Source organism: Schistocerca americana, chromosome 4, assembly GCF_021461395.2.
Source record: "Schistocerca americana isolate TAMUIC-IGC-003095 chromosome 4, iqSchAmer2.1, whole genome shotgun sequence".
In the NCBI taxonomy this organism is placed as follows: Eukaryota; Metazoa; Arthropoda; class Insecta; order Orthoptera; family Acrididae; genus Schistocerca; species Schistocerca americana.
This window is the reverse complement of record NC_060122.1, coordinates 595,054,441-595,077,885: the sequence shown is the minus strand read 5'-3', so window position 1 is coordinate 595,077,885 and position 23,445 is coordinate 595,054,441. Positions and strand designations below refer to the sequence as shown.

The 23,445-nt window shown below is 41.7% G+C and overlaps 1 protein-coding gene across 1 annotated transcript in view; it reads left to right on the top strand.

Moving 5' to 3' along the window:
• The window catches only part of LOC124612772 (bis(5'-nucleosyl)-tetraphosphatase [asymmetrical]), a 55,326-nt gene extending 34,617 nt beyond the window's left edge, over positions 1-20,709 (top strand). The window contains exons 3-4 of the mRNA XM_047141166.1: positions 10,426-10,541; positions 20,071-20,709. Of these exons, the coding sequence (XP_046997122.1) occupies positions 10,426-10,541; positions 20,071-20,274 (320 nt within the window). The 3' untranslated portion in view covers positions 20,275-20,709. The remainder of the gene's footprint in view (positions 1-10,425; positions 10,542-20,070) is intronic.
• The last annotated feature ends 2,736 nt before the right edge of the window (positions 20,710-23,445 follow it).

The window sequence follows — 23,445 nt, the reverse complement described above, 5'->3', positions numbered from 1 at the left end:
CCACTCTAGTTTCCGTGATTTATCCTTTTGGCTCGACAGGTGCTGAAAATCTCAACATCACCTCAGTCAGTGACATTTAGTTCATTGGTCCAACCCACCTTTGAACAGCTGTTCAGGAATTGGCCCCATGAGAAAACTTGTACTCCAGATTATGTTTTTACAACTTTGTGTTTGTCCATTTTAAGTACATACTACAGTGTTAATGTTGTTTATACGGGTGGATAGCAGCAAGAGAATGTCATCAGTTGTTCTGCTCTTTTGTTGGGTACCCAGTCACATTAGGATACAGGGCAACAACAAAGCCGCCAAGAAAGCTTGTCGGGATGGTGCTGTCCACCAATGTCCCATCCCGTTGCACGCCATCATCTCATTTTATGACCAATTCATCATGCATCAGAGGGAGACTGAATGGTTGCAGGTGACAGAAAACAAACTGCAGTCACTCAAATCGACCACAAAGGCATGGCAGACTTCATGTCAGTCTCACCGCTGGAAGGAAGTTCTACTTAACAGACTATGCATTGGAAATAGCCATTTAACACTTGGCTTCCTCCTCCAGCAGAAGGATCCAAAACACTGTATAGTTTGTGGCGTATCACTTTCACTTCAGCGTACTGTGGCAATGTGTGTCCTGTAAACTGATATTAGGACAGCCCTCAGTCTCGATGTAGATTTGCCCATCGTCCTCACAGATACTGGTTTCAGTATTACAAGGGTGGTGAAGTTTTGTGAACTGACAGTTTACAAAATTAACTGAGTGTTAGGTCTCTAAATATGGTGACAGTGCTGAAACATGTACAGTCCTAGACGTAAAACCCGGCTACTGCTGTAAAGACTAAGTCTGCAAGGTCGCTAAATATGGTGACATGTACTGAAATATGTACAGTCCTAGACTTAAAACCCGGCTGCTGCTGCAGAGACTAACTCAAAGTAATCCACATAAGGTGGTCAACATCACCGACGTCTCTCAGCTTTCTAAGCCAGGCCAAATGCATGGTGTGGTAACACTGTAGGATGCCCTAAATTGGTGGGGAAGGGAGGCACATTTTAATACATTATAAACTACTCCGCATGTGGGGACAGCCTTTGTCCCCACCCACGAGATTAGCTGAATTTTTGGTCAGGGTGCTGATGACCATGATGTTGAGCACCGATCACCTCTTATAATAATAATAATAATAATAATAATAATAATAATAATAATAATAACCTACTTAAGTAGTTTATGTATCATAACTAGCCATCAGTAACAATATTGCATAGGAATGCTCAGTGTATGAACTGATGGTGTTCAAGTAGAAATGCAGTAATAATTGCTGTTTGATTTTTATTGCTTGGAATGACAGCTTAGAGTACTCCTACACTTGACTTTTGAATCTTGCCTATAGAATCCAAATGTCACATGGCACTTAAATGGTTGCAGTTAACCACATGTGTCTGCTGCTGAGTCTTCCTGAATGTGGAAAATCATTTATACCAGAATGATCTTTCTTGAAACAATAAAATCCTTTTCCAACATGTTTTGCCCAAAGGCATTCATGTCACATGCAATAAAAAGATTCTGAGCCACTTCTGCTGCCTTCACCTCTCTTTTAAATCCAGAGTGAATAATATGTTGCAAATGTTTGACCTTTTCCCACTTGAAAGTGTATTTTACAACTCTTGTACAAGTTTCTTAAGTTTCAAGCATGCAACATCTAATACATAGCTATAAGATAAATACTAGAACTCCAGGTAAGACAATGGCAGTTGACAAATACACTCATAACCCTGTGCAGCATTCATTTGGCGTGTGGCCGGTGGCCACTGCAAGGTAAGGAAACTCAATCATAAACTGATCTCATCTTGATGCAGCCAAGAGCTGTTCGGCGAATTGTTCCTGGAAGTTCTTGCAGTTACAGGTGGGTTAGAAGGTGAAGCAAATGATCCTTGAGGTTCCGTGAAACTGATGAAATGAAGTGCCGTATGGCTAGAACCCCCCATCAGGTAGACTAGTCACTTGGTGCAAGTCGTCTTAGTTGACACCACTTCGGTGGTGTGCGTGTCGATGGGTATGATATGATGATGAACAAAGTACAACACCCAGTTTGTGAGCGGAGAAAATTTCCATCCCAGCAGGGAATCGAACCCAGGCACTGACATCTCAGCTATTAAGGCGGATATGAAACTGATGACTTTAGCAATCAACCAAAATGCAATTTAAAAATACAGGAAATGAAATGGACTCAAACTAAAGATGTTATTTCTACACAGCATGACAGTTACCTCTAGACCATGAGCAGATACAGCACTCTTAACAGCTCGTGAAGAGTGGCAGCACTTCCTCTATACAGTTCGACATCCTACAGTGTTGCCAGACCATGCATTTGGCCTGTCTTAGAAATCTGAGAGACAGCCGATTACATTGGCCACCTTAAGTGAATGACTTCTACTCAGCCTCTGCAGCAATAGCCTGGTTTTAAGTCTAGGATTGTACATGTTTCAACACAGTCACCATATTTAGAGATTTTGGACTCAGTTAACTACAGGGGGCATTAGATGGCAACAGGAGCCTTCAGGACAGGCACTATATCCATTCTCTGTGCTGTGATTAGGGAACCACCTCTAACCATCTGGCAAAAGTTCCTCACGGTGCAACATGCATATAAAGTCTGGCCAATTCCCCCAGTCTCTGATCTTTACTCTTCTTGTCCAGTGAAGAACAGAATGACTGAATCTTTTAATAACATAAGAAGATGGGACTGGAGTCGAGGAGCAACTTGCAGAGCTAGGTGTAATGGACCTGAACATTTTAACACAGATTTGGTGCAAGTATTTCTGTTGGTTAGTAGTGAGACCAAGGCTGTTTTTAAATTTGGAAATGTACAAGAAATCTTGTGTGCCAGGTTTTAAGAGGATGTAGATGAAGACGAAATGGGAGATAAGATACTGCATGAAGAGTTTGACAGAGCACTGAAAGACCAGAGTCGAAACAAGGCCCCGGGCGTAGACAACATTTCATTAGAATTACTGATGGCCTTGGGAGAGCCAGTCATGACAAAACTCTACCATCTGGTAAGCAAGATGTATGAGACAGGCGAAATACCCTCAGACTTCAAGAAGAATATAATAATTCCAATCCCAAAGAAAGCAGGTGTTGACAGATGTGAAAATTACCAAACTATCAGTTTAATAAGTCACAGCTGCAAAATACTAACTCGAATTCTTTACAGACAAATGGAAAAACTGGTAGAAGCCGACCTCGGGGAAGATCAGTTTGGATTTCGTAGAAATGTTGGGACACTTGAGGCAACACTAACCTTAAGACTTATCTTAGAAGAAAGATTAAGAAAAGGCAAACCTACGTTTCTGGCATTTGTAGACTTAGAGAAAGCTTTTGACAATGTTGATTGGAATACTCTCTTTCAAATTCTGAAGGTGGCAGGGGTAAAATACAGGGAGCGAAAGGCTATTTACAATTTGTACAGAAACCAGATGGAAGTTATAAGAGTCGAGGGGCATGAAAGGGAATCAGTGGTTGGGGAAGGAGTGAGACAGGGTTGTAGCCTCTCCCCGATGTTATTCAATCTGTATATTGAGCAAGCAGTAAAGGAAACAAAAGAAAAATTCGGAGTAGGTATTAAAATTCATGGAGAAGAAGTAAAAACTTTGAGGTTCGCCGATGACATTGTAATTCTGTCAGAGACACCAAAGGACTTGGAAGAGCAGTTGAACGGAATGAACAGTGTCTTGAAAGGAGGGTATAAGATGAACATCAACAAAAGCAAAACAAGGATAATGGAATGTAGTCAAATTAAATCGGGTGATGCTGAGGGAATTAGATTAGGAAATGAGACACTTAAAGTAGTAAAGGAGTTTTGCTATTTAGGGAGTAAAATAACTGATGATGGTCGAAGTAGAGAGGATATAAAATGTAGACTGGCAATGGCAAGGAAATCGTTTCTGAAGAAGAGAAATTTGTTAACATCGAGTGTAGATTTAAGTGTCAGGAAGTCGTTTCTGAAAGAATTTGTATGGAGTGTAGCCATGTATGGAAGTGAAACGTGGACGATAACTGGTTTGGACAAGAAGAGAATAGAAGCTTTCGAAATGTGGTGCTACAGAAGAATGCTGAAGATAAGGTGGGTAGATCACGTAACTAATGAGGAGGTATTGAATAGGATTGGTGAGAAGAGAAGTTTGTGGCACAATTTGACTAGAAGAAGGGATCGGTTGTTGGGCATGTTTTGAGGCATCAAGGGATCACAAATTTAGCATTGGAGGGCAGCGTGGAGGGTAAAAATCGTAGAGGGAGACCAAGAGACGAATACACTAAGCAGATTCAGAAGGATGTAGGTTGCAGTAGGTACTGGGAGATGAAGAAGCTTGCACAGGATAGAGTAGCATGGAAAGCTGCATCAAACCAGTCTCAGGATTGAAGACCACAACAACAACAGGTTTTAAACAAGCTTTGTACAAATTTTTAAGATGTGCCCTTTAATTTAAAAGTTAGTTACACTGTTTGGTCTATGCCAGGCCATACTGTTCACTGCTCAGTAGTTTTTCCAGACAGTATCTTTATGGTTAGAATTCCAGACAAATTTACAGTATTTCTTGCAGAGCTCTGTGGAATGCTAAAGACACAAGAGCAGATGAGGTGCAGTTGGCACAATAAATTTCTCATTTTCTCTGTTTCCTTAAGTGCCCTACAGACTGTTCAGCATATGTGCCCAGCAGATACAGCAGCCTCATACATATAAAAGGCACTTCACTTCCTACAGTGTCATGGAACAGAAGTACCAGGCCACATGCATACCCTGGGACATAAGCAGTCTATCATGGGAGTAAGTGAGGCACATGAGGCAAGGAATGTACTGCCTCCTGCTATCCCATGGTGTGTTGTTATCCAATAATTGAGCAGGAAGCTGGTGAAGCTGACAATTTTGCCATGGTGAACATTGCTCCATTCACACAAATGAAAAGAACTGCCGTTGACACAACTGAGCATAGGACGCTGGACTCAGATACATTGGCACCTCCTCCAGCAGGTGGTCCCACCACTATGCAGTGCTTGTCATATCACAGTGTGCCACACCAAAGTGCTGACAACAGGATGGCAATCTTTCATGACAATTTTTCCACTGTATTAAATAACATTGAGACAAATGTGAAAATATTTGAAGGTTTTGCATGTTGTCTGGACCCCTGCCAAAAATTGTAGGAACCATGATTATCTGGATCATACTATTACAATTCTATATGTTTTTCCATTTCATTATTAATCAGTATTTTGAAGCAGAGACTCAGGTTTTTATGTAATCACTTTTGTCATCCGTTTCATGAACTGTTAACCAGCATTCACTTGTGCTCACAGTGGGCCTTCACTTTCCCTGTTTTTATTTGTATTAGACTTTCACAAGTACAAGGAAATAATTTTTAGCACCTTTTTGGCTTTTTTAGCTAATTCTTCTTTTTTTATAAAGTTTGCCATGAGTATATTATAATTTTATTTAAACAATAGAAAATCCTGGGTATAATAATTACAATTTATGGAAAGAATGAACTGCTACTCACCTTATAGAGGAGATGCAGACAAGCACACACAAAAAGACTGTTGTACATGTGACCTTTTGGCCAAAAGGCCATCTCCTGTTGTTGAAAACACAAATTCACACAAGCACAACTCACACCCACACATGACCACTGTCTCTAGCCCAGAGGTTGGACTGTGAGCAACTGTGCTTGATGGGAGAAATAATCTGTGTTGTGGGGGAGATGGGATAGCAGAGTAGCGATGGGCAGGGTGTAGTGGTGGTTGTAGGAGCATGCAGGGACGTTGTGGGGGCAGGATGGGGCTGCTAGGTGCAGTCGTAAGGTTTGAGGGTGGGGGGGGGGGGGGAGGAGTAAGGGGAGCAGAAAAGGAGAGGAGTTGAGGAAGGAAAAAGAGAGATACCATTCGGTGTGATTGTAGAATAGAAGGCCGTGTAGTGCTGGAGTGGCACAAGGGGATAGGAAGGGGATAGCTGGGAGGAGGACAGAGTCTAGTGAAGTTTGAGACCAGGGAAGGTACAGGAAGGTAGGATATATTGCAAGGAGAGATCCCATCTGCACATTTCAGCAAAGCTGCAGTTGGTATGAAAGATCCAAATGGCTCGGGCTCTCAAGCAGTCATTGAAGTGAATCATGTTGTGTTGGGTAGCATGCTCAACAACTGGGTGGTCCCGCTCTCTCTTGGCCACAGTTTGTCAGGTACTATTCATATGGGCAGACAGCTTGTTGGTTGTCAAACCCACATAGAACACAGCACAGTGGTTGCAGCTTAGTTTGTAGATCACGTGATGCTTTCAGAGGTAGCCCTGCATTTGATTGGATGGTGCTTGTGACTGGACTGGAATAGGTGATGGTAGGAGGATGTATGAGATAGGTTTTACATACAGGTGTATGTGCCATGAGGCAAGGGGTTAGGAGCAGGGATGGACAAGGGTATTGCATAGGTTTGATGGGCATCGGGATACTACTGTGGGAGAGGCGAGGAGGATGGTGGGTAGGGCATTCCTCATTTCAGGACATGGTGAGAGATATACAGGGTGATTCAAAAAGAATACCACAACTTTAAAAATGTGTATTTAATGAAAGAAACATAATATAACCTTCTGTTATACATCATTACAAAGAGTATTTAAAAAGGTTTTTTTTTTCACTCAAAAACAAGTTCAGAGATGTTCAATATGGCCCCCTCCAGACACTCGAGCAATATCAACCCAATACTCCAACTCGTTCCACACTCTCTGTAGCATATCAGGCGTAACAGTTTGGATAGCTGCTGTTATTTCCCGTTTCAAATCATCAATGGTGTCTGGGAGAGGTGGCCGAAACACCATATCCTTAACATACCCCCATAAGAAAAAATCGCAGGGGGTAAGATCAGGGCTTCTTGGAGGCCAGTGATGAAGTGCTCTGTCACGGGCTGCCTGGCGGCCAATCCATCGCCTCGGGTAGTTGACGTTCAGGTAGTTACGGACAGATAAGTGCCAATGTGATGGCGCTCCATCCTGCTGAAATATGAATTGTTGTGCTTCTTGTTCGAGCTGAGAGAACAGCCAATTCTCTAACATCTCCAGATACTGTAGTCCAGTTACAGTAGCACCTTTGAAGAAAAAGGGACCAAAAACTTTATTGGCTGAAATGGCACAGAAAACGTTCACCTTAGGCGAGTCACGTTCATACTGAGTTGTTTCCCGCGGAATCTCAGTGCCCCATATACAGACATTGTGACGATTGACTTTCCCGTTAGTGTGGGAAGTTGCTTCATCACTAAACACAATCTTTGAAACAAAAGATTCATGTGTTTCCATTTGAGCAAGGATAAAATCACAGAAATCGATTCTTTTAATCTTATCAGCTGCAGACAGTGCTTGAACCAATTTCAGACGATAAGGTTTCATAACTAACCTTTTTCGTAGGACTCTCCATACAGTTGATTGTGGAATTTGCAGCTCTCTGCTAGCTCTGCGAGTCGATTTTCCTGGGCTGTGAACAAATGCTTGCTGGATGCGTGCTACATTTTCATCACTCGTTCTCGGCCGTCCAGAACTTTTTCCTTTGCACAAACACCCATTCTCTGTAAACTGTTTATGCCAACGTTTAATACACCACCTATCAGGAGGTTTAACACCATACTTCGTTCGAAATGCACGCTGAACAACTGTCGTCGATTCACTTCTGCCGTACTCATTAACACAAAAAGCTTTCTGTTGAGCAGTCGCCATCTTAGCATCAACTGACGCTGACGCCTAGTCGACAGCGCCTCAAACGAACAAATGTACAACTAAATGAAACTTTATAGCTCCCTTAATTCGCCGGCAGATAGTGCTTAGCTCTGCCTTTTGTCGTTGCAGAGTTTTAAATTCCTAAAGTTGTGGTATTCTTTTTGAATCACCCTGTATAAATATGATTTTGCAGTGTCTGTGTTATTCTGCATGCATGCCCAAAGGAACTTTGCATTGTAATCAGAATAACACATGCATTGTAATATCACATTTATCTGTTGATATTGGGCATGTGACTTGCGAGTACAACGTCTAACCTGTACGGGACTATACATAATGTATGCATGAGTACAAGTTGTAGACACATGGTTGACAACGTGTGGAAGCTTGGTTCTGGCTGTGGGTCACGCACGAAAAGACAAATGGTAAGGCAACTGCTCGTGATAAGGTAATGTTCAATTGCAGCAAGGCCATTGGCATTAAGAATGTTAGTGTAGAGAGGGAATTGGCATCAATAGTGACAAGCCAGGTGTCCTGCGGTAAAGGAAAAAGAACTGAGGAGAGTTGGTGGAGGAAATGGGTGGTGTCTTTGGCATGTGAGGGTAGATTCTGGGTAATAGGCTAAAGGTGTTGGTCCACAAGAGAAGATAGCCTCTGGGTGGGGGCACAGTAACTGGCCACATTGGGGTATCCTGTGTGGTTGGGTTTATAGACTTTAGGAAGCCTGTGGAAGATGGAAGTGTATGGGGAGTGGTAGGGGTGAGAGAGAGACTCACAGGAGAGGTTCTTGGATGGGCTTAAGGATTTGAGGAGAGACTGGATATCCCGTTGTATTTCCGGAATGAGGTCACTGTGGCAGGATTTGTAGGTGGATGAATCTGATAGGTGATAGAATCCTTCTACCAGGTAATCCTCGCAGTTCAAAATCACAGTGGTGAAGCTGTGGTCGGGTGGTAAGATTATAAGATAATCAGTTTTTGGGTGGTGGTTTGTGGTTTTTTCTGCAGATTTATTAGTGTCCATGTTGAGGGTTTAGGGAACAATGGCGAGGCAAGATCTGATGTTAAGAAATTCTGGAACATTAATAGGGAATGTGCTTGGGACAGCAGAGGTGGATCATGATTGGATAGGAGAGTGAATGGAGTTAGGCAGGGTTCAACATTGGTTCAAACTCAATTCAAAACCAATGTTGAACCCTGCCTGACTCAGTTCTGTCCTCCATTCAGCCGTGATCCACTGCCACTGCCCCCAAATTACTCTCTATTAACATTCCAGAATTTCTTATCCTCAATCCTTGCTCAAAATCATTTCCCAAATCCCTCAACATAGAAGCTTGACAATGAACAAGTTATCTGTCCTCGTGAATGGTCCCTGACAAACTATGACCAAGAGATAGCTGGACCGTCCAGTTGCTAAGCATGCTGCCCAACACATCATGCTTCGCTATATTGACTGCTTGAGAGTTCGAGCCATCTGGATCCTTCCTGCCAATCACAGCTTTTGTGAATCGTGCTGGTGGGAAGTCTCCCTGCAATATATCCTACCTTTCCATTCCTGCTCTGTCTGCAGATTTCACTAGTCCTTAGCCTACGGCCACCTATGCCCTTCCCTGGTACCCCTCAAGCACAACACAGCCTTCTATTGCACTATCACACTGAAAGGTCTTTCGCTTTTTCCCTCCTCAGCTTCTCTCCTTTTCTACCCCCCACCCTCACCCCTCAAACCTCACAACTGCACCTAGCAGCGTCATGCTGTCCCCACAACGGTCCTGTATGCTCTTTCACCAAGCACTACACTCTACCCACCCCTATTCTGCTATCCCTCCACCTCCCCAACCCATCCACTTCCTGAACCCCTACTGCCCAGATTGCTTCTACCATCAGGCTAAGTTGCCTGCAATCAGACGTCTGTGGCCAGACAGTGGTCATGTTTGTACAGCTTGCATGACTCTCTCTCTCTCTCTCTCTCTCTCTCTCTCTCTCTCTCTCTCTCTCTCTCTCTGTGTGTGTGTGTGTGTGTGTGTGTGTGTGTGTGTGTGTGTGTGTGTGTGTTTCTGATGACAGGATACGAGTACGTCAAAAGCCACATCAGCTGTCGCATCCTGTTTGCCAACAGACTGCCGTCATGCTGGTGGAAGATATGTTCATATGTGGGAAATGTTTTTTATATGGGATGCAAAAACACTCCAGTTAACCTGTACTTACAGGAGAACAATTCCTCCTGAATTGGTCAGCAGTGTTTCATAAATATTCCACAGACATGACGGTTCCTGTGTGGCTCCTCAGGTCACTTGACCTCATTTCTGTTGAGCTCATTTGGGAAGGCACTGAATGAGATGTTGCTGTCATTATCAGGATGAGGGTTGCTTTATGTTAATAGATGTGTCTAATTCAACTGCTCATAAGTGTATTACAACACACACGTGCCTAGTTTGTGTGTAGGGTATAATGTCATCATCATCATCAAGAAGATAATAAAATTTAAATAAAAAAATATGCAGGCTAAGAAAGCATTTTCACATTTAATTTTGCAGCAGATTGAAAGTATATTCCAAATTGTTACTTAGCTGTAATAATAGTCAGTTACTGTTTAGCCTCTCTGTGTTCTCTAACACATTAATGTGAAACAATGCCTGCATCAATATGGATGCCCACTGACTTTTCCGTCCATGTTACAGGTCATGTAGATCCGGGAGAATCTGATATTACAACTGCATACAGAGAAACTGAAGAAGAAGCTGGATTAAAGAAAGATGATTTGAAAATTTTTGAAGATTTTGAAAAGACTCTACAGGTAGTGATTATTATTCCATCTGAAATAATTTGTTTTTCTTTTGATCTTCTTCCAGACTATTTTTTGTTGTATATGTTGACAAGTGGGCTTATCAGTAGCTTTATTCCTAACAACATCTGTTGTTATCAGGCAATACGTGGTCGTGCGGTAGCGTTCTCGCTTCCCACGCCCGGGTTCCCGGGTTCGATTCCCGGCGGGGTCAGGGATTTTCTCTGCCTTGTGATGGCTGGGTGTTGTGTGCTGTCCTTAGGTTAGTTGGGTTTAAGTAGTTCTAAGTTCTAGGGGACTGATGACCATAGATGTTAAGTCCCATAGTGCTCAGAGCCATTTATCAGGCAATAACTATTCGAGAGGAGGATGAGAATTTTCCTCACAATTGTGAAAATCATAGTAAGATCACCTTTTAAATATTTAGCGGTACTGACTATCATAAATAATGATTGACAATATTTGAATTAAAATGAAATAACAATTTTCAAATTTCAAGATGTTCCAGGGTATTTCTGAAGTCCAAAAGTGCTGGTTATAGGTATTATTGTAGACTGTACAATATCAGAGATATTTTATTTCTGAGTCTAACATGGAAATTAGTTTAGCAGATATGTTAGGGTAGCTTACACATATACAGTAACATGCAAAGATTTTTCAGATTCTGTGAAAGTACTGGTAATTCATGGAAAGAACTAAAACTAAATATTGGTACACTTTTGGTTGCATTTTTAATACACTTTTGGTTGCATTTTTAAAAATAATATCAGAAGGACAATGTTTGGGGATGAGCAGGTAAGTAGCTTTGGGGCAAGGAAATTACATCAACTCAATGTATAAACATTGGTTAGAATATAAGGAAATATATAACAATGTAACATGAAAGTGTAAAGTTACTGAAGGGCAGAGGAAAGTACAAAATATGATGCACAAGAAACTTCCTTTATCACTGATGGAAAGAAGAACTGAAATGATGAGCAAGGAAGTGAAATGTAGCAGTGAGAAGCCACAATGCAGAAGAATGTGAAGGAAGGAAACAGTTACAGGTCAATGATAAAAGCAGTTACACAGAAAGACAACTCTTCAGAATAGAGACAGTGCAGATCAGTTGTGAATAGCAATGAAATGTGAAATACTTGAACACTGATTGAAAGTAATTTTGATAATCTACTATTTTCTTGATTTCATATAAACACCACAAGACAAAAAGAAAATTGGATGAGATGGGCTATTTAAATTTTTGCCAAGATCAAAACAAAAAATAACTGACAGAATTGTATGCTCTCGCAACGCCCATAAAAAATTCTTTCTCAAGTTACATTAACAACATTTTAGGTTCAGGTTTAAGTATACTGTGTATTGCACTATACTCTTACAAACAAATTTGAGTATTACAGTTGTCAGAATTCATGAGTCTACATTTGAAATAAAAACAAGAAAGGAAAGGAAGGGGTGGAAATAGAAGATGAAATCTTGATTGTCATGCGTATCTGAGGAGTTTGTGAAACTTGCAGGGTACAATACTGCATTTTGTTCTTGTACTTGCATACAAATTATATGTTTCACTTGACTTCTGGCCTCAGATATTCACCATTTTGTCTTTTGAAACTATCAACTTACATGTTAATTAGCTTGTGTCACGTCAATCTGATGTGCAGTCTAGCAGTCGTTGTAAGTCATTAAAATATAGACAATAGCTGTCAGTAATTTCAAAGCTCCATTTCAAAATACACTGAAGAGCCAAAGAAACTTATACATCTGCCTAATGTCATGTAGCTCCACTGCGAGCATGCAGAATTGCTGCTACATGACTTGGAATGGGCCTGACTAATGTCTGAAGAAGTGATGGAGGGAACTGACACCACATATCCTGTAGGGCTCTTCATAAGATTACAAGGGAGTGGAGATATCTTCTGAACAGCATGTTGCAAGGCATCCCAGATATGCTCAATAATGTCCATGTCTAGGGAATTTGGTGGCCAGCAGAAGGGTTTAAACTCAGAAGACTGTTCCTGGAGCCACTTTGTAGCAATTCTGGATGTGTGGGGTGTCGCATTGTCTTGCTGCAATTGCCCAAGCTGTTAGAATGCACAATGGGCATGAATGGATGCAGGTGATCAGACAGGATCCTTATGTATGTGTCGCCTGTCAGAGCCATATCTAGACGTAAAAGAGGTCCCATACGCTCCAACTACACATGTCCCACACCGTTACAGAGACTCCACCAGCTTGAACAGTCCCCTGCTGACATGCAGAATTCATGGATTCATGAGGTTTTCTCTGTGCCCATACTCGTCCATCCGCTCGATACAATTTGAAATAAGACTCGTCTGACCAGGCAACATGTTTCCAGTCATCAACAGTCCACTGGCAGTTTTGACGGGCCCAGGCAAGGCATAAAGCTTTTTGTCATGCAGTCATCAAAGGTGCATGAGTAGACCTTCTGTTCTGAAAGCATGTATTGATGAAGTTTCGTTGAATGGTTCATACACTGACACTTGTTGATGGCCCAGCATTGAAATCTGCAGCAGTTTGCGGAAGGGTAGCATTTCTGTCGCGTTGAACGATTATCTGCAGTTGTCATTGGTTCTGTTCTTGCAGGATTGTTTTTTGGCCACATTGATGTTGAAGATTTGATGTTTTACCGGATTCCTTATATTCATAGTCATACGGGAAAATCCCCATTTCATCGCTACCTCGGAGATGCTGTGCCCCGTTGCTCGTGCACCGACTATAACACCATGTTCAAACTCACTTAAATCTTGATAACCTCCCATTGTAGCAGCAGTAACCAATCAAACAACTGCACCAGAGTCTTGTTGTCTTTTATACGTGTTGCCGACAGCAGTGCAGTATTCTACCTGTTTAAATATCTCTGTATTTGAATACACTTGCCTATACCAGTTTCTTCGGTGCTTCAGTGTAGTACATATTGCAACCTGCAAATTTATTCATTTATAAAATTTTATAATCTGTGCACTGCATTTTTCATTACTAAGAGAACATTTTGCATGCAAAAACCATGTATTGGAATATTTAAAATTTTCTGGGTTCATAATGTTGCACTTCACTCTCAGCTCTTCATTGTCACAAACACAGGCACTTAGCTTTCAAATTAGGAATTTGTGAACCTTTTTAGTATGTTACTGAAGTTTTAAACTAACCAAGTAAGTTTTGAATCAAGCTCAATTACTGTTTATTAACTGCAGTATGTGTGACATCAGTGGAGATTCATTTGCACATTTGTAAATTGTAGGGTCTCCATGCAGTGAGAAATGACAAAGCTCGTAACTGCATGAGAGTGCTTAACGAAAGTCAAGAGACTGTACTAAATGGAGTGTGCTTGGTCTAGCCACAGATGATATTGAATATGTAGTAGGAACTGAAATTTCTCCCAATAAATAATTCACAGAATGAGCAATCCACTCTGCAATGGAGAAATTGCTATTGTGAAACATGAAGTTTACATCTGTTTGCCAGAATCCAGGCTCATGTATTTTATGGATTGTGTATTGTATGGGCCGTGCTCTGAGCATGAGGTTTGCAATTTGTTCTGTATCTCAAGATTAATTGCATGCCCACATGCTCCTCCAACAGCCATCACACCTTGGGAGTAACTGATGGGTTGGGCCTGATGTGAACAGCTCTGAATATGGTGTGACTGAAAGAACTTGATGACCTCTAAAGTCAGTGTACACTTCAAAATGACAAATATCTTGTGAACATGTTACTATACAATCCCTGTTAAATTTACAGAGGTTAACTGGTTGTCTCTCAGAACAGTTTGTTAGTAACATTATCTTACACGGAAATCCGCTCCTGTCAGGACACAAAGAAGAAGAATAAGCCTTGTCACCACGACTGCAGAGTTCCGCAAGCAGCTGTAGCCGCAGAAGGACTGCGGCCTATGGTCTGTCGCGGGGCGTCACGCTTCCCCCACCACCCAGCGCCGCCCTTCCCCCACCACCAGCCACGCACTGCTCGGAAGTGTCCAGACGGAGGCTGCGGGAGAGGGATGGAGATTATATAAAGTCGGGTTCCATCAGAGATCAATCAAACTCCAAGAATGCCTGAAGATGGCAAGAAGTTGGCTTGCAAAAATATCGCGCCTTTTGGACGATGCTACCGGGCTGAATACCTGAGAAATTTTCAAGATTTCTGTAAGCCGGGAAAACCTCAGATCACACATCAAATACCTCTACGGGGAGGAGATGCACAGCAAAATCAAGAAGCTGGACAAGCTATGGAACAAGAAGGAGCGCCTCTTGGCCTCCCTTGTCTTCCTACTGAGATGCCAAGAGGACCGAATCATACCATCTTTTGTGAAGGCCACTCATCATATCAGAACCGCAGCCACCACCCGGATCACCAGAAGAGCTAGCCTGGCCCTGGTCAAGAAGAGGATCCGGTACACTTGACGCAGACTCGGCGAGACCTCTAGAGATCTCTTCTCACTCCACTTGCAGCTTGCCTTGACACTCACCCCTGACTCATGAGAGTGGGTAGATGCAGTTAGTTGGTCTCAAGCCAACAATGTTTGGCAATCGGCCACCTGCAGACAAACTGCAAAATATGAATGCCTTGCAGCCAAACCACCGCAAGAAGAACCACAGAGAACTGCCATTAACTGTACAGGGAAAGTAATTGATGAAGCTACCTTATCTGTACTTAAAAAGGGGCTGAATTTCGCACCAATATTGACAACATTACCAACAGAACAATTCATCAGCACGGTGGAACAGGCCGCTCTTGCATTTCCACGTGATGCTGCAGAGGAAATACGATGGGAAACATGCCATGTACTCACCAGGGCGGCTCTGCCGATGCCGAACATCTCCAAGGAAGAGAGGAAAGCACTGAAGCGGCTCTGAGAAGATGCCAAGACTGTCGTCCTCCCAGCAGATAAAGGGAATTTCACGGTCTTACTACCATGTAATGTATACTAACAAAAATTGTACTACCTATTAGAAGATGAAACCTACCAGAGAATCGAAGACGATCCTACCAACAGAGTGAAAAGGAAGACTTTGAGCTTCTCCAGCACACCTTCGAAGATAAGAAGATGGTGAAGAAACTTCGTCCATGAGCAGCTGCACCTCCTAGACTTTACGGACTACCTAAAGTCCATAAGGATGGATTGCCTCTCCATCTGATTGTTAGCAACAATGGAGCATCAACATACGAATTAGCAAAACATCTGACATCGATGCTCAGTCCCTTTGTGGGCAAATGTCAGCACCATATCAGAAACTCCCCACATTTCGTCCAGCAGCACCAGAACTTCTGATTGGGCCAAGAAGACCTCATGGTGAGCTTTGATGTGGTATACCTGTTAACTAGGGTACCTCTAAGAGGCTCCCTAAGCCTCATAGGAGAAAAATTCGGACCAACAGCAACGAAAGTTTTTGAATTTGTACTAACGTCAACATACTTTCTGTTTGATGGGAACTTATGGGCTGTCCGCTATCACCAGTAGTGGCCAATATGTTTATGGAGGCTTCTGAAGAAGAAGCTCTCAAGTCGGCAGCCTACAAGCCCTCTTGCTTTTTTCGATATGTAGACGATACATTCGTAATCTGGCCGCATGGATGACAACACCTCCAAGACTTTCTGCGGCATCTGAACTCACTGAACCAGAATATCAAGTTCACAATGGAGGTAGAAGAAAACAACCAGCTTCCATTTCTGGATGTGTTCGTCAAGCAAAGACCAGATAGCAAACTAGGACACAGCATCTACTGTAAGCCAACACATACAGATTTGTACCTGCATGCCTCCAGCTGTCATGCTCCTTCACAGCGAGAGGCTGTTCTAAGCACGCTGGTGCACAGAGCATGCGAAATCTCGGACTGTGACAGCCTAGCAGCTGAATTTCAGCACTTGCAGGCCATGTTCCGCACGAATGGTTACAACAACCGACAGATAAAACGGGCCTTAAGACCGAAGAAGCCGAGACTGCAGGGTTCCAAGGATGAAGACAAGCTGGTTGCGACAGTGATCATACCATATGTCAGGAACACATCGACAAAGATTGACAGAATACTCAAAAAATATAATGTCAAGTGCATGTTTCGCCCTCCATCCAAAATGAAAACATTATTAGGATCAGTCAAGGATGACTTAGGACTCCGGAAACTGGGAGTTTGCAGCATCTCTTGCCAGTGCAGGAAAATGTATATAGGCCAGACCATCTGGATGGTACAGGAGAGATGTAGTGAACATAAACGCCACACAGACAACGCACAGCTGACCAAGTACGCCATGGCAGAGCACTGCATCTCACATGAACATGACATGAACTACGATGGCACAAAGGTGTTACGGCAGTTGAACACCTTCTGTGATTGTCTCGTCAAACAGGCAGTGGAGATCCGGCTGCATGATGAACTAATAAATAAAGACAGTGGTTTCCAGTTAAGCAAAGCCTCAGATCCAGCTTTAAGCATGATTAAAACACGACGACAGTCTACACGGATATCTGCTCCAGTCAGGACACCTGAAGAAGAAGAAGAAGAAGAAGAAGCATTGTCACCACGACGGTAGAGTTCAGCAAGCGGTCATAGCCGCAGAAGGACTGCAGTCCAAGATCTGTCGCGGGGCGCCCACCACCCAGTGCCGCCCTTCCCCCACCACCGGCCTCGGACCGCTCGGAAGCGCCCAGACAAAGGCTGCAGGAGAGGGGTGGAGATTACATAAAGTCGGCATCCATGAGAGGTCAACCAGACACCAAGAATGCCTGAAGATGGCAAGAAGTCGGCTTGCCGAAATATCGCGCCTTTTGGACGACTCTACCTGTCTGAATACCCAAGAAATTTTCAAGATTATCTTTCTCCTATGAAAGAAGCGAACCATTTACATTCAGTTGTTTCCAATACAATTACAATTACTTTGGTAGCTGACACATGTTTGACACCATCATCATATCCACCACACCGTATCATTCTATATTATGAAAACCCAATAGCCTGAATATTTGCTAGTCCAACACCCTCAGCCAACACCTTTTCTTCTTTCTTTACCTCTTTTCTTCTACCTTTTTTCTGTTCTGAAAATAAGCTTACACAAAGATGAAATACTAATCAATGTATCTCACAAACATAGAAATACTGAAGCACCAGTTTGGTACTGTTTGGTCAGTCTAAAATTCGCGCTGTGCTACTTTCCATTTGTATCACTGCGTAAGGCAGATTATCAAACATTTCCAGTTGGAATACTTGAATTAAATATGTGAATTGTGTTTCCTGCAGTATGCAGGCGATAACTATATGCTTGTTTAATGGATTTCATAATGTCAGGAGAACTTTTAACAAACAGATCTGTCGTGATAGATTTTCAGTTACAGTGATTCTACAGTTCAGCTCTTCTCTTAATTGAGTTGCATCTACATTAGGATTTGTAGATACACACTGATGCAAAACACTTTGTCTTTCTCAAACTGCTTGTCAGCAGGATTTTAACTCATTGTTTGTCATTTTTCATCTTTCTTGATTTTTCAGACTTGTACAAGATGTATTTAATACTACAGTATGTCATGTGGTTCAGGATTGATCAGCAGATTGTAACAGAGTGAGAGTGAAAGTTCTACTGTATTTTTATAAGAGTGGCACCCTTTCTGATCACAAATGTTGAATAACACCTCACTGTGTTTGCACAGCATGTAAGCAGTAACACAGCCATTTGTAAGAGCTACTGCACAGTCGCACACTACTCAATCATTGTGACAACTTTGGAGCATACTTTCCAGAACCATTGTTGTTGTAAACAACATCTTTTTTGTCTTAGCTGCACTTTATTGTTTCTGATTATGTGTTTTGCTCTCCACGATCTTCACAGCTGTAAAAAGACAAGAAGTATAAACGTGGGATACACATTATTTTACAAATTACAAGAAAGATGTGTTTTAAGAGAAAAATAGATGAACATGGAATAAATGTTATTTCAACATATGTGCTCACAAACTGATGGAGGACAAATAGTCTTGTTTCTCCTTAATTTGTAACCAGTAGGTGCTTATTTTTGAAATGTACCTCATATGGGACATACAATGACATGTTAAATGGGCAGATCTAAAACTTAAAGAATCAGTACAGTGAATTTCATCAAAAAATACATGATCGTACCAAGTATAAGTGTGTACAGCCATTAATACAGCCACAGGTGAGAAAGCAAAACCAAAATGCCTAATCAGAAATAATAAAGACCAAGAGAGAAAAAAACTTTGTCTGTGTAAGTGTATAAATGTGGTTGCTGTCGTACATTATCATTGCTGTTATTTTGTTTACATTTTCATGATAGCATTACAAAAGTTCCTGTATTTGATGACCTATCCTTGTACATAATGTGATGTACTAGCAAACACATCTTGAAAAAGTTTGACAAAAACCAAAAAATATGATTTGCAAGAAAAGGAACATATTAAAAACTCCCTGGTGGCAAAAATTTGCCAAAGCTAATTTGGTTAGTGTTTTATAAGCAGGCAGAACTACAAATCCTACATTACTTACTTTTTATTGTATCCAGAAGGTATTTTAGTGATCGTGCTATCATTTTAGTTGTATTTCTATGTTCTCTATGTATTTATCCATCTGAATCAGATATAAAGTTTTGCAAGAGTCAGTGATTTCCAAAAGGTCATGCACAATTTCTCTTATGAAATAAAAATTTAGCACTTTTCGCTTATTATCATAGCACCCAACATTCAAAACAATGATAAAGTTATTAATTGACTTCCATCTGTTCATGTGATTAAAATATTGATGTATATTTCAATGATTTGCGAAAAACTAGAGGAATTAAAACTCCACAAAAAGTAATTGAGCTCCTTAGTGCTTAATAGTGGATTTTGAAGAGAAGCAGCAATCTGGAGGGATTGGGGGAAGGGAAAGGGGAAGGGTAGTAGTGTACAAGCGGGGAGAGAGACGAACGCTGTCTGGTGGAGTGTGCAGCGACTAGACTCCAACAGGGACAGTTCAGGAGCAGGTTGAGGGGCAGGGAGGTGGGGGAAAAAAAGGAACAAAATATGAGAGAAGTGGAGAAAAATGGATGGCTGCATCGGCAGAGGGCTGCAAATAAACAGGGTGGGAGATGAGAATGGGGAGGAGATGATAGGACAAATTCCTACCTGGAGTTTCCATTGTTTGAATAATTTGGAAAACAGTTATCATCTTGGAGAAAAAATGATCTGAGGAAGTATGTATTTTAAATTATGTGTTATTTCTCCTTAATTTGTTATCAGTTAGTGCCTACTTTTGAAATGTATCTCATATAGTACATACAGCCACATTTTAAAGGAACATTATTTTTTTTTTAAAAAAAAAAAAGGCGATTGTAAATAGGTGGCTTAAAAATATTTTATTATATTTTTTCTCCTTCACTTGGAAGACAATACATATAAAATATTCTCAACAATTTAAGCTAACTCTAAATTCCTGAGCACTAAGCACAAATCAGTTACTGAGAAAAGCAGAATGTGCTTATTGAAGCACACAGTTTTTGGGTATTTGATGTACCTTTACTTCTTGTTTATTTGATTTTTTTACAGTACAACGTTCGTGGACGACCAAAAGAAGTTGTTTACTGGCTTGCCCAGTTAAAGAATATAGATACTCCAGTGCAACTGTCAAAGGAACACCAAGAGTACAAATGGCTTGAACTTCAAGCAGCATGTGAACTGGCAAAGTATTCTGAGATGCAGAAGCTGCTACAGGAATGTGATAGTTTTTTAATGTCAAGAAGTTCTTTATGAATTACTGATTTTTGTCTCGTGGAAGACATTGCTGTGTAAATGTGTTGATATATCTAATGCCTTTGTAAATTGCAAAGCTATCATATGTTGTCCAGATGCATTATGTTTGATGTAGGGAAACTAGAAAAATTTTAAGCCTGATTCTTGTTTACCACTGCAAGCAGGTTCAAAGGTAACTTGATCTTCATGGCTGTATTTTACTTCCTGTGACCCTAGATACAGTTTACATATATATTGTCAAATAATCATATTTGCAGGTATGAATTCCTCAGTGATGTTTTGTAATGGATAGAGTACACTAGGTGGAGAACATAAAGTTGAATAAGAGAGCCAGAAAACTTAAAATGCAGTATTTTGTCAGACAAAAACATTGTATTTCTGATAGTGAAATGCAAATAAGCAAATCAGATATTATATAAAATTTAAATAATTATATCTTTGTATTGTTATTTAGTTTCATGTGTTTGCAATTTTCTTCGTATTGTATTTAGCTATTTATCTCCTGAATTATACTAGATGTTAGAATGAAATAAAACTGGATTGGGGGGGGGGGGATTCCAATTTATCTCAAGTTATTACACTGTTCTTGTGTAACAGGTTGTAGAAAATACTCAAATACTCATCTTCGTGTTGACCTTGGCCTGGACAATTCTCGTGACATTGCACGAGCTCTAGCACCGCCATGGGCACATACCCCATGGTCACTCAAAGTGATAGCAACCTTGTCAATAACAGCCATCAGGATAGGACGCCTTTCTCTTGAAGGTGCCTCACCAAGCTTACTCGTGTTTTCGAATTTCATTGGCATATTTTTTAAACTGGTTCCCTCCTTATAACTTTCAGTTTGGGATACTTTCTCAATGCATCACTGTAATTGCTGCCGTTCCCCTGCAACGCTTTCGCTAACAGTGTACGGTCTCTCTTCTCGTTAAACATACTGTTCAGTCACTTTCACTCTGGCTTGTCCAATGACTGCATGAATGTCATATCTTCATACAAAAGGTGTACGGTGCCATATTTGCACCTGGTGGCCAAAATAGGAACTAATTTTTTTCCAACACAGATCTGCTTCGAATTAATGCATTAGCAAATCTACCAAGTTTAGGTGCCACATGATAATTACAACCCACATGGGATCTCCGTGAGCAGTTGTACTTAATTATAACCACCCAGTATTAACACCAAGAAAATGTTTGGGACTATTTGGAACAATAAGCGAAATGTAGCAACCAACATCCTCTCAGTTTGGTAGCTCTACGAGAGCTAATCATCAATATGTAACTTCAGCTGGTCATGGTGTGCATGAGGAAACTTACGAACTCTCTTCCTCACTGTACTGAGACCATTATCAAGGATAGAGGCAATGTTGCATAATGTTAGTGAGATGTCTCCTGAAGGGGTCTGACTTTCTGTCTGCTGTGCTTGCTTAAGCATGTACACAGTTTTTTGGAGACAATCCGTAAACAATTCCACTGGTATAACTGGAGGAAGACCCAGTAGAAGACAAGAATGAAAAACGTTCTTTCTTAATTTTTTACTTATTGTGATTCATTCAGTTAAAAGTTCTTGGAACTCTCTTGTTCTTGTCTCAAAACATTGTAGCCTGATAGACCTTAGTGAAAAGTAAAGTCTGTGGCACTCAAGCTGCGAGCAGGCTTCTGCCTTGATTGCAGGTAGAATGCAGCCCTTCGTTCGCTGTGGCACTAGAAGGGGGAGGGCTGCTAGCCCATCACCCTGGTCACCTTTTAGCCCCAGGAGTGATGCTCGCTACTCAGCTGTGTTTTTGAAAGCTGTTATGGAGTACTGATGATTGTAAATGAATCTCAGGTCGATATCCTAGAGCCGTTGTGGTCTTCCTTATGACTGTGCACTTGTGGAGTGAAATGGTTCCTAGTAGAGACATCAAGAAGACGATCTGTCAGCAGGCTCGTGATGGTCGTAAAGATACTGGAGGATTATTTTCTCTCACTATGGAATTATTTAGTAATAGCTCCTGGAAAAAAAGGGGGGAGAGGGAGATTCGCTCCAGTGTATTAGCCCAAGTGTACACTGGACAGCGTGTGACACAGATATGACAGTGCAGCATATGGAAAGCTATTGTACAGGATGGCGGGTATGGGCAGGCGGTGGGCGTTATGGAATAATAGTGTAATTTTTAGAGAAAGGCCATTTATTGGCTAAAGCATGATGAAAGGGGCTACATAGGCCTAGGGAGGTGAGGGTGAGCCAGAGCTTGCAATTTGGCGAACATTGTTCGCGAAGCTACCGAAAGTGGTTGTCTGCCAGAACTAAGTCCACAGTGCCGCAGCACCGGGAGAAGCGGGAGATGATCAATGCTACAGGGCGCGCATCCGACTCGCGGGTGAGCAAGAATACAAGAGAGCGGGCCCGGCGACGGGCGGCCGGGTATGTTCGACGCACCACGCGGCTTCCTCCACCCTGATTGGTCAGGACCGAGCAAACCGTGCGGGCGGCATGGAACTTTCCAGAGCGTTGCCTGCTAAGCGACGCCTGGGACGGCGTTACCTCGTCAGCACACGAGAGAGGCGCGTGAACAAGGTGCCCTTTCTCGGTGCTGACTTCCTGTTACTAGACCGTGGGACGAAAGAATTTACAGGCAGCTAACACTGCCGGCCGTGACTTGGCCGTAATGGAGTAATGAAGTTACTAGTTGGAGGCTCATATAATAAAGTAAAATCTCCTATTGTCTGGCTCATCCTTTACATTCCTCCCCCTTCCGTGGGAGCGGAGAACGTATGTGAATTCGCTCAGTGCAATTATTATTTGAATGTAAACAAATTTAAATTTATCTTGCAAAAGAAAGTGAACATTGGCTCTCACGGAAGACGGCAGGGGTCTTAATCTATGGGAGGGTATAGAGACTCTAAAGACCTCCTAAGGGTCGCAAGGGGACTTAGATCAACAATTTTGTGTGCATGCAAGAATCATCATAAGACATCAAATCATCATAGAATATCAAAACATCATAAAACATCAAAACAAAATTAGAACAAAACCTAGCAGTGTGAATTAGATAAACATGTCAAGTGTTCTTGTTGTTAAGTTGAGGTAAAAATGTCTTTTTTTTTTTGCTTTTGGTAGAATAAGTTGAAAATTTAAACACATCACCACTGATGAGTCACGGCGGGGGCGCCTGGCGCGAGGCGGTGT